The sequence below is a fragment of the Schistocerca americana genome, chromosome X (assembly GCF_021461395.2).
Source record: "Schistocerca americana isolate TAMUIC-IGC-003095 chromosome X, iqSchAmer2.1, whole genome shotgun sequence".
Classification (NCBI taxonomy): Eukaryota; Metazoa; Arthropoda; class Insecta; order Orthoptera; family Acrididae; genus Schistocerca; species Schistocerca americana.
This window is the reverse complement of record NC_060130.1, coordinates 757924156-757936591: the sequence shown is the minus strand read 5'-3', so window position 1 is coordinate 757936591 and position 12436 is coordinate 757924156. Positions and strand designations below refer to the sequence as shown.

Below are 12436 nucleotides of genomic sequence, written 5' to 3'. Positions count from 1 at the left end.
GCCGAGAGTGATTTAGGGAAATCATGGAAAACCTAAATCTGGATGGCTGGATGCAGGTTTGAATCGTTGTCCTCCCAAATGCAAGTCCAGTGTGCTAAGCACTGCGCCACCTCACTCAGTATTGCATGGAAAAGCCAAATTTTGCTAGAACAAGGTGCAAGAAATATCTTCGTCCTTAAGGAGGGGTGGTGTTATCTCCAGTCCTAGCATCGTACGATGAGAATGATATGACAGAATTTCACACAAACATTAGCAGTTATGGGATACGTGCAGTTCTTGAGGAAACTCAGGAAGGTGATTGAAAGGTGACAGCTTATGCTTCCTGAGTTCTCTCTAGGTCTGAGATGAACTACTTTACAACCGATAAAGAGTGCCTTGTAACTGTTTGGGCCACAAATAATTTTGGGCCATATTTATTGGCCAAACCTTTCAGTGTTGTGACAAATCATCATTATATATGCTGACTGATTAGCCTAAAGGATGCGTCAGGCCAATTGGCAATGCGGGCGGACACAAACACAAGGATACCAGATGCCTATCAAGGAATCCTCTGGCAGAACAGAGCGGCATGAACAAAATCTCCATCATTGCTGCATTGAATGATATTGCTGTTCAACAGAGTTAAGATAAATCATTGCTGAAGGAGGAGGAACTGACTCGGGGGGAATTCAATTTGATACATAGAACATTATATATGAGAAACTATGATCCAACTGCAGAAATTGTTGCTCATCATCCCAGCTCATCTACAGTCAGCTATCCTGAAGATTTTCCATGACACTCCAACGTTAGGTCACCACGGACTCATGAAGACTCTACACAGGGTCAGTCACAACTATCACTAGACAAATTTCTACCAATCGGTCAGACAATATGTGAGCTACAGTATGGAATGCCAGCAATGGAACCATGCATCATATTTATCTCGAGGCACTTGGTGCCACTTCTGCCTGCAGCAACACCATTCCATTGAATTGGAATTGAGCTTTTGGGAAGATTCCTGAAGTTAAACGGGAACCAGTGGATAATAATCTGCAGTGACTACATCACCTGCTATGCTGCCACTAAAGCTGTGCTGAATCCCAATCCCCCAAAATTGCTAGGTTCCTTGCAGAAGACATCATTTTGAAACATGGTAAACCCTGCATGATGATATCTGATCATGGAAAAGTTTTCCTGCAGAGACAAGTTCAGACGTAATTTTTGCGACATCACCCACAGAACGACAACTGCCTACCACCCACAGACAATCGGCCTTAAACGATGCTTTAGTAAGACATTGGCAGCTATAATCTTCATGTACACTGTTAAAAACAGATATTGGCATCCAATACTGCCTACTGTGATATTTGAATACAACACAGTGAAGCAACACACTTCACATTGTTCTTTCTGCTCACCTGTCGCAAGGCCATAATTATAATGGACACACTGTTCCCAGTTTGGCTGGATGATACTCACCTTGCTTACATGAAACACCTCACCACCAGGACTGAAAATGCAAGACAGCTGGCTCACATACAGATCTGGGATTGCCAAGAGAAGAACCAAAGGCACTATAATGCCGAGCATTGGTGAATGAGATTAAGTCAGGTAGGCTCAGTAGGGATTTTTGTGCCCATGAAGAAAGTGAGACTATCACAAAAGTTACTGAAACATCATGGATATTGTTATGTCATAAAAGAGTAGACTGAAGAGTGCAATGGCACTTTATTTGTCTTCAGTGGTGAGAGTAGGTTCTGTCTGTATGTGAGTGATGGACATACAAGTGTATGGCATAGACATAGTGAGCTGCCTATTTGATAGTGAATTCGCCCACAACAGACAGATCCCATCCAAGGCTTTTTGGTGGTGGGAGGGGGGGGGGGGGGGGGGACACGATCAGTTACATTTCACAGTAACATTTGGTGTTTCTGCAGGGTGAAGTAACCAGTGCCCACTACATTACACAGGCTGTTACCCCCACGATAATGCCATTTCTTTGATAGGAAAGTGATGCGCTTTTTCAACAGCAAGATACACATCCACATACACCTGCTGTGATGCAACAAGCTCTTCATGGTGTACAACAACTGCCATAGCCACCAACTGAACATGTATGGGACACTATGAAGTGGGAACTTGCTCATTCTCCAGGGCCTGCAAGATCCATTGCCAAATTGCAACAATAGGCACAAGATGTTTGGGGCAGTCTATCGCAGGATGCCATTGCACACCTTTATGATCATTTGTATGTGAGGATACACGCCTGCATTGCTGCCCAACGGGGATACCCTACATCAATGTTGTTGTTTAGATACCGTTTACTGTGACATGCGTTTCATTTGGTCTGATTTTCTTATCATATATTCCTACAATGATCAAAAACCTGTCACCTCATGTCAATAAAATGACCTTGTGCTTGAGAGGGTTGCATTTTTTCCTTGTAATGTATTACATACTCATACTACTTACTATTTTTCATGTAGAATTAAGTGTGTTCCCAAACAAGAGTTCGAAACACATTGGGCATATGTGTCCACCTTCCCCTCCTCTTCCCTAGTCTTCAGCATCCCACAAACAGAGGAACTGTGGTCATCACTGTAATGTTCAGTACTTCATCCCTGAGCATTAAGCAGCTGCAGTGAGGCGGAGCATGTGACAAACAAATGCTGCACCCCAAAGTTTAAAATCTGTACCTTCAGGCGGTCATAACCGCATTCTATCAGAATTATGAATCAAGTTTTTGTGCAGGATCCATCGCTGGGGATGATATTTTGCATTTGTGCTTTTTTTCTTCTTGAAATATGAGGTCAAGTTAGTGATGTTTCTTTGCAAGAGAAAAGACTGTCAAATGAACAAAGTCAACATTGCAATTTTTTTAAGGTTAAAAGCATTTTGCCTAGTAGTTAAAAATTTTTGAAATGAGTTTCTCTCTCTCTCTCTCTCTCTCTCTCTCTCTCTCTCTCTCTATTTCATTATTCACTTGTGGCCCATACGTGATTTCAGCATGTGGTCATTATCAAGCGCTTCAAAAATCGAAACTCCATCTATACTTCACAGCCACTGGAATAACATCGAAGTGTAAACAAAACCGTCCACTACGTGTACATCAGAACAAGTAAGAGTATACACTCTGGTAACAGGGATAAAACTGACACACACATTCCACTTGATCATCCTTCATTTCTCAAATCAAACTGCACCACAGAGCAGTTATGCAAACTGGTCACAAATTGATATTTATATACGTATTGACAAAAAATGAATGTGTGATACTGCAGGGCAATTCCACCATGCAGCTGGCACAGACAGTAAATGGGACATGTCGATATCAGGGCATAAAGTCTTTGCAAATTTCATTCCATGTACTCAGCTGGTCAGTAGACAGGCGCATGAACAGCATATGCAGATGTCAGCGTTTCAGAGAGGAAGTGTAGTTGGGCTTGAAGAAGCTTATTGGAGTAACCAGCTAATCACTCGACATTTGAATAGGAGCAATGCCACTATTCAACGAAACTGGCAGGAATGGTTGAACCACGGCCAAACACAGTGTCAAGAAGGAAATGGTTGACCTAGAGAGACAACAATGTAACGACTAAGCAAATCATCAGACTGCACTCAGAGCCCCAGATTCATCATTATCAATGATCTGACATGCAACTGGTACTTCAGTGACCCCAAGGACCATTAATAAGTGGATCATGAAAAGGCACCCCTCGCGCCGATTACCAATGACCTCTGTACATGGAGAAGCCTATCTGCATTGGTGTTGGATGTATTTGGCCTGGACTCTCATTGAGTAGGGTAGAATTGTCTTCAGTGATGAGTTCTGCTTTGCACTGAGCCCCAATGACCAATGAAAATGTGTCTAGAGATGCCCCAGACTGCAGTAGCATACGAACCAGACTGTCATCTGCCCCATAGTCCAACAACCTGGAGTTACGGTATGGGTTGAAATTTCATTCCATAGCAGGGCCCTTTGGTTGTTATATGTGGCACCCTTACAGCACAGCAGTACATCAATGATATTCCAAGTCTCATTTTGTTATTCGTCATGGCAAGCCATCCTGTACTTGCATTTCAGCAAGTTAATGCCCACACACACAGGCTGAGAGTTTCTACTGCTCGTCTTTATGCTTACCAAACCCTATCTTGGCCAGCAAGGTGGTCGTATCTCTGCCCAATTGAGAAGGTTTGGAGCATTATGGGCAGGGGCCTCCAACCAGCCCAGGATTTTGATGATGTAATGCACCAATAGGACAGAAATTGGCACAATATCCCTCAGAAGGGCATCCAACAACTCTATCAATCAATGACAAGTCAAATAACTGCTTGCATAACGGCCATAGGTGGACCAAAGTGTTACTAACTTGGTTAATTTGTGAGATTGAACTTTATCAAGAACACAGAATGAGATTGATAACAACACACTTCAGGGCCAAACCAAGTAAGAAAAAGACATGGGCAAATCCATGCACCCACCTTGAGGAATTCCACATTGACCACACAGCAATCAGCTGGACAAACACTAAAGAGATCATGAACACAAAGGTCAGGAAGAATACAAGAATGGAATTGGATCATTATCTTACAGAATTTAAGTGCCTTTGGATTCCAAACAGGGACAGACTGCCACAGACGAATAGAAGCACCAAAAACATAAAGGTAGACGAGACAAATTAAGACACAATCGATCCAGATACGAGGAAGGAATTGAATCATTCGATGAATGGGATGACATGAAGCGAAATATAGTGAAACAGGCTGAACTATGGGGAAAGGAAGAAAAGAAACAGAAGCACTGGTGGCAGAACAAGGAATGTGAGGAAGCAGTAGAGACTCACAGGAAACCCTGGAGTGACTGCAGCAGCACGAAGGACCCAGAAATATGGGAAGTTTTCCTGGGAGCAAGAAAGGAAGCAGCCCGAACAATAAGATGGACCAGAAGACAGAAGATGAAGCAGGAACTGGATGAGATTGAGACTAACTTCAGGAAAAACAACAGCACACACTTTTTTGGGAAATTCAAAAAGAGTCTGATTGGATACAAGGGTAGAGAACTGTTTATAAGAGATAAGAAAGGGGAGCTGGCTGTTAGTGCAAAGGAGAACTGTAGGATTTTTGCAGAGTACTTTCATGACCTGCTGAACTGTGAACTACCTGAAAAGTAGCTGGAACTGGGGACTGACACAGAAGAGAGATACCCACACCCTCCAACCAGGGATGAAGTTGCACATGCCATAAGTGATCCAAAGAATAACAGGGCAACTGGAGAAGATGGTATTGCAGCCAAAATGATAAAGTGGAGAGGCAACAAAGCAATAGACAACATGACCAACATAATCCACCAGATCTGGAGAACTAATAAGTTGCCAGAAGGATGGAAGAATGCAATTGTAGTACCGATACATAAGAAGGGGAACAAGAGAGATGCAAACAACTACAGAGGAATATCGCTACTACAGGTCAGATACAAGGTGCTGTCAAAACTATTGCTCAAGATAGTAAAAGAACAGGTATAAAGTACAGATGGCGATGACCATGCGGGATTCAGGAAGGGAAGAGGATGTATAGAACAGTTATTCATCCTGAAGCAACTGATAGAACATAGGGCAAAAAGAGAGTAATAACCTTTGTGGACTTCACAAAGCATATGACTCCAGCGACAGACAGACTCTTTTTAGGATCCTGAAGAACAGAGGACATTATGGAACTACCCAAGAACTCATAAAAAAATTCTGACAGACAAAAAAGCAAGGGTGAGATTCAGAGGAGCACTGTCAGGAGAATTTGAGATCAAGACTGGTGTTAAACAGGGAGATGGATTGTCACCATTGTTGTTCAATATAGCACAGGATGAAGTGATCAGGTAGTGGAGAGCAATAAACGAGGAAATGGGAATACCAAAGACCCATGTGGGGGACATAAAGGACAACATGGCTCAAATGGACTGCCTAGCCTCTGCAGACGACATAGCAATAGTAAGTGAGATGGAAGAAAACGCAAAGATACAACTCGACAACTTAAGTAAGGTACCCATAAAGGTAGGACTGAGGATAGCCTATAACAAGACGACATTAAATACCACTGCAGACTGGGAAATACCGGAAGGCACTGTGCAAATAGTGAACAAATTTAAATACCTGGGAGAATTTGTAACAGGAAGGAAAAGGATGAAGGAGGGAATAACAGAGAGGATAAAGAAATGAGGTCAGCCTTCTGTATGGCAAGAGAGATATACAATAAAAAGAATATATACACAGAGGCAAAGATAAGCCACTACAAGGCAACGGTGAGGAATGCAGTATTATATGCTGCCGAGATGATAACACTAGGAAGAAACGGGGCAGAACAACTAGACAGAAAAAAAGAGAGAAAAATACTAGGTCCCAAAAGAGGTGGAGGGAGATGGTTGCGAAGACCTAGGGAAGAACTGTACCAGAACATGAGAACACTATCCGGGAAAATTAGACTTAAAAGGGCAAGGTTTGCTGGACATGTAATTAGGATGAGTATGGACAGAATGATGAAAAGAGTGTAGGAAACAACAGAGAGGACAAGGGGAAAGACAGGAACCAAGTGGGTTGTTGAACTTCGGAAGGACTGGTTGGAATTGGGGATCAAGGTCGAAGGAAAGGAAAATTGGAGGGACAAATATACGCCGACCAATATGCCGGAGATCAACGACAGAGAAGAATACAGGAAAAGATTAGAGTGTCACCTGTGGAGCCGACAGGAGAAAAGGACACTGAAGACCTCGGAAGAAGAGCGAGAGAGAAGAAGAGAAAGAATGAAGAGGTTCTGAGAGAAGAAGAGGAAAACGCAGTCCACGAAAGGGCTACCTATGGTCCTACAAAGGCCGTAACGCAAGAAGAAGAAGAAGAAGAAGAAGAAGAAGAAATCTACTCAGGTGGTGACAGAGTTTGCTTACTGAAAACAATGCCCTAATAAACTTTCATTATACTTAATATATGAATAAATGTAGTAAATCAAATATTCACATTAGTAACTTACCTTCAAATGGTCAACTAATTCCAGCCAATGTGTGTATTCATAAGCAGTGACATCACGATCATGGTCACGGAAATCTCCAATTTTAACATGGCCCAAAACATACAGGCCACTTTTCTTCAAATCATTCACAAAGTGAATCAATGGACAAGATGTTCTTGGATTACTTACTAAAAGTAACATCTGTGGTCGCCAGAATTTTACATGGTCCTTTCTCGAATCCAGCAACAACAAATATTTGCGCACCTATAACAAATGTTGGAAATTCTGCCATTTATGAAGGTCTGTTGGATGTTACCTATCAGCTTTACACTAAACAGATAAACTAAATGGTACACTTTTTACATACTGAAAGTTTAAATAAAATTATACATTTCATTAATATAAAAATGTGCTTTGCAAAAAACTACAAAAGATATTTCTAAAAATATTTTCTTTTACATTCCTTAAATATTCCTTCCAAATGTATTGACTCAAACTATTACCACGCTGCCGTAACCATAAACTGTGAATGAGCACGTCAAAAGACAGCAACTTCAATTATACTAGAGAGACATAAATAGTATTTATTCCATACCATAAAATAGTATTTTTACATTTAAGGATGAAAGCACAATGGATGTGTAAACCACAAAAAGAACACGCATATACACAACTATAAATAAGAAAATAAAAGAGTCATATACCTAATGGTTAGTTTGAACACCTCACCATTTTACTTGGCATGGCATGCATTTACCTTCTTATGAACAGTAAATAAACAATTTAATATGGCATTAAGTGCTTCTACAAAAACAAGGTAAGTTGTAATAGCAGTTCACAGACAACTTCAATTCTCTTTATGTACTTTCACTGTTACACAATAAAGATTCTAGAGTAATCATACTAAACAACAAGAGACTTTCAGATATTCATAACCGCTACTTTCATTCATTGTAATATGTGGTAGCAACAATGTAAAACAGATCACAGAACTTATTCTTCAGAATATGATGGATGGTGAAACACAGATTACTAATGCAACATATTACTGATGCAACGTAACTTTCCTTCTGAACACTAATTTCAAAGTGACCAGTAGTGTAAAATAAGATGTTTCAACATAGATTTGCTGGAATTCATAGTTTTCATATTGTATTTACAACAATGTGTCTCATCAGCTGCGACGCAGTGATCCAATACTGTCAAATGTTTTTTATTCCAGTCTTTGACCACAACATCAATTCTTTTGACGATGACCGGATTCAGTCAGTATCAGATTTACAATATAAAAATATACACACCTAGCGAGCAGTGTGTCTTTCAACACAATACAGCATTATGTATCACAATATACTATCATACAACCAGGGAAACGTACAGATAAAATATGGTAAAAGGTACCTTTTCTACACATGTCCTAAAGTGATAAGGCCTTAATAGCATTGTTAAATCATATAAATATACTCGGCACAGCATCGTCACATAGATCTAAAATAAGGTGTAGAATAGGCCACTTAATCCACATAGTCATTTTTGCAACTGGCTACTGAAGTGCAGTAGCTACCAGAAATATGTTTTCCTACATTCTACATAGATGTCGCTACTGTGGGCTTAGATGTAATCATCATTTACATAAGAAACACAATCTGATAAAAACACATCAGGTCAAATACATGTAGCAGACTTTTAATATTGATAACTATTATAGAAACCAATTGTGATACAGTAAAAGAAGAATATAGTTACACATATAAAATTATTAAAAAGGAAATATATAAAGATAATAGGCCTGATACTTTTATGGTGAATTTACAGTCAAAAATTGACATATGTAATACATTGCCTGTAGCAACCTATAAATTACCTATGAAAGATAAAAAGTATATATGACAGCTGAATAAAAGACAGATTAATGATCAGCACCCTCTGTTGGGTCGGTCGCCAGGACATTATGTAGGTGCGCACCGACTGTAAGAACTTAACCACTAGAGGGCTTTACATACATCGTGATGCGTCTCCCACAGAAAATGTTTAAACATATTAACAGTGAATAAATAAAATTATCTGGTCTGCTCATACAATCCATGAATAGGTAGGACATAATCAGTTACACGATTAGAGCGACGAATGTGTGGAAGTAAGGCAAATGCCTACTGTTCTCAACAATCATCAAGCAAGGCTAGGTATAAATATGCGAGGCATTATTTGGTTATCGTAGCACGTTATCAAACAAAGCAAAATCACTTTGTCCATTGAGTACCCTAGTAGGCTCATGCTTTTTGGCCTTGTAAATCTCCAACTCCTCCAACATTTCGCTGGTTTATGATAGTATATTGCGATACATAAAGCTGTATTGTGTTGAAAGACACACTGCTCACCAGGTGTATATATTTTTATATTGTAAATCTGAGAATGGCCATTACTGACTGAAACGGGTCATTGTCAAAAGAATTGATATTGTGATCAAAGACTGGAATAAAAAACATTTGACAGCATTAGATCACTGTTCATATACACGACTATGTCACAACTGGTGAAACTAGTGCCACGTCTGGCTCGTGACAGAGTCAAAAGGCTCTGTAAACTGAAGGAGAAAATCAGTACTGTGGTAATGAATATTATATTCAATAAGCAGTGTCTTGCAGCAGGTGTCACACCAAAATATGCGAAAGTGAACATTAAACAACGGTCAGCCCTCCCCTTGTTAATTAAAGCCAAAAGTGAGAGGAAGTGGATTAGGGCCCAATTACGTGAATCGTATAAACATAAAGAGTTGCTAAGTACAGAAGCTTTTGATTTACATTTGCAATTAAGTAATGAACTGTCTAGTACTCAGTTTCAATTTGTTTGGCAAGAAATTTCTAACAGAGTAAGGATTAATGTTGAAAAAATAGAAAAGAGGCATAACAAAAAGTTAGGTGTACTGCTAAAGCATCAGAAGGCTAATGTTTTATAAAGTAGGGAGGGTGTTGGACAACATCGCTTTTATGATAGAGTAGCTAACTTGACAAATATCAAATTGAATGGGGATGAAAATACTCTGTTGAATAAAGGTTTACAATATAATATCACTCCAAATCCTAATAACTGAACCATTACAAGAGTCGTAGTCGAAACTAAAATGGCGTGTGAAGCAGCTAAGATAATGAAACTAGAAGTTGTGGACACAGCCATTAAAGTTAATAAAGCTGTATCCAGCCAGTGTAACTCTTCTAATGCCACCAATCATGAGAATCATATCCTAAAAAATCTTAATACAAAGTCAGAAAAAGAGAAGGCAATGGTTATTCACGCAGACAAGGGTGATACTGCAGTCTTTATATATGAAGAGGACTATATTAAGAAAACGGAGGAATTCTTCTTTGAAAATGAGATAACAGAAGTTCACAGAGCCCCAATGCAGAAGTTCCAGATAGATCTATGGAAAAACATAGACAGCTCCCAATGTCTGCTTAACAATTACGAAAAGAAATCGCTAAAAATGATGAATCCTAAGCTCCCCCAACTGAGATCGAAGGTTAACGTACATAAGAAGGGAAACCCAGTCCGTCCAATTGTTAATAATTTGTCATCACCATGTTCTAAGCTAAATAAGTTTCTTAACAACAAACTTAAAGCAGTGTACACTTTCTCTACCAATTTTGAGGTGAAAAACAGTTATTTATATATATTCCAAATACTGTGACACTAGCTTTCCTAGATGTAAAAAACATCTACAGTAGTGTCCCAATAAAGGAAACAATTCAGATCATTAAACGTAATCTACTATATCATAACAAGATTAATACTGCAGAATACACAGAATTAATAGAACTCTTAGAATATGCATTAACTTATAACTATTTTATCTTCAATGGCAAAATATATCAACAAAAAGATGGTATTTGGATGGGTAACAGTTTGGCTGGTACATTAGCAGACATTTTCATGAATGACTTAGAATGTAAGTTCTTTGTTATGTTTCCACGACTGACAGACAAGACTATATATTATAAACATTATGTTGATGACATCTTGTTACTGTTAGAGGGGGACGAGAATGAAGTTACCGCATTTGCTCAAGCCATAGGCAGCATGCAGCAAAAAATAGTGTTTACTACAGAAATAGAAGAAGCAAGCTCCATTAACTATTTAGACCTCACCATTAAGAAGGTTGTTAGTAGACATAAATTTTCAATTTTCAGAAAGCTTACATGTACAGATACTATTATTGGAGCCAGTTCATGCCATCCGCCGCAATATAAAAGGGCCTTCGATTACCATTAGCCGACAATGAAATACGCCAAGATTTTAGTATATTACAGCAAATTGCAGTAGCCAACGGTTTCTCAGCAAATGATGTTATGTGCCCGCACAATAGGATAAAAAAAACAGAAAGTAAATAGGCAGACCCACAATCATCAAGAAAAAAGAAATAATAAAGAAAACCTGAAAACTATTCCAATGAAATTTTATGGAAAAATGTCCCAACAAATAGAAAAGTGTATGAGTAAGTCTAAGGTTAGATGTGATTTTTAAGTTAACAATACTCTGAAACTCAGTGTAAAACATAGTTTGAGTAATGATTCTGATAAATTGGATGGATCTGGGGTTTACAAGATCGTTTGTAATAGTTGCGACAAATTTTGTATCGGCCAGACTGGCTGTTCTTTTAAAATAAGATTCAAGGAGCATTTGCAGGCACATAACAAAACTGCATTGGGAATGCATCTGGCAGAAACCGGCCACACTGTAAGCAATATTGAGAGTTGTATACGTATTCTATACAGGGCAGAGAAAGGTCGCACTTTTTACTTGTTGGAGGAGTTGGAGATTTACAAGGCCAAAAAGAATGAGCCCACTAGGGTACTCAACGGACAAAGCGATTTTGTGCCCAACACCTACTTTGCTTTGTTTGATAACGTACTACAATAACCAAATAATGCCTCACATATTTATACCTAGCCTTGCTTAATGGTTTATGTTGAGAACAGCAGGCATTTGCCTTACTTCCATACATTAGTCGCTCTAATCGTGTAACTGATTATGTCCTACCTATTCATGGATTGTATGACCAGACCAGATAATTTTATTTATTCACTGTTAATATGTTGTTTAAATATTTTCTGTGGGAGACATATCATGATGTATGTAAAGCCCTCTAGTGGTTAAGTTCTTATGATCATTGCACGCCTAAATAACGTCCTGGCGACCGACCCAACAGAGGATGCTGATCATTAATCTGTCTGTCTTCAGATGTCATACAGACATTTTATGTTTCATTGGTAATTTATAGGTGGCTATAGGCAATGTATCACATATATTAATTTTCAACTGTAAATTCACCATAGAAGTATCAGGCCTATTATCTTTATATATTTCCTTTTAATAATTTTATATGGGTAATTGTATTCATCTTTTACTGTATCACAATTGCTTTCTATAATAGTTATCAATATTTAAAAGTCTGCTACGTGTATTT

General features: G+C 39.0%; 1 protein-coding gene across 1 annotated transcript in view; it reads right to left on the bottom strand.

The window, feature by feature from the left end:
- LOC124555367 (solute carrier family 12 member 9) overlaps positions 1–12436 on the bottom strand; it is a 132458-nt gene that overhangs the window by 41961 nt on the left and 78061 nt on the right. Inside the window, exon 9 of the mRNA XM_047129258.1 lies at positions 6997–7239. Coding sequence (XP_046985214.1) covers positions 6997–7239 — 243 coding nt within the window. The remainder of the gene's footprint in view (positions 1–6996; positions 7240–12436) is intronic.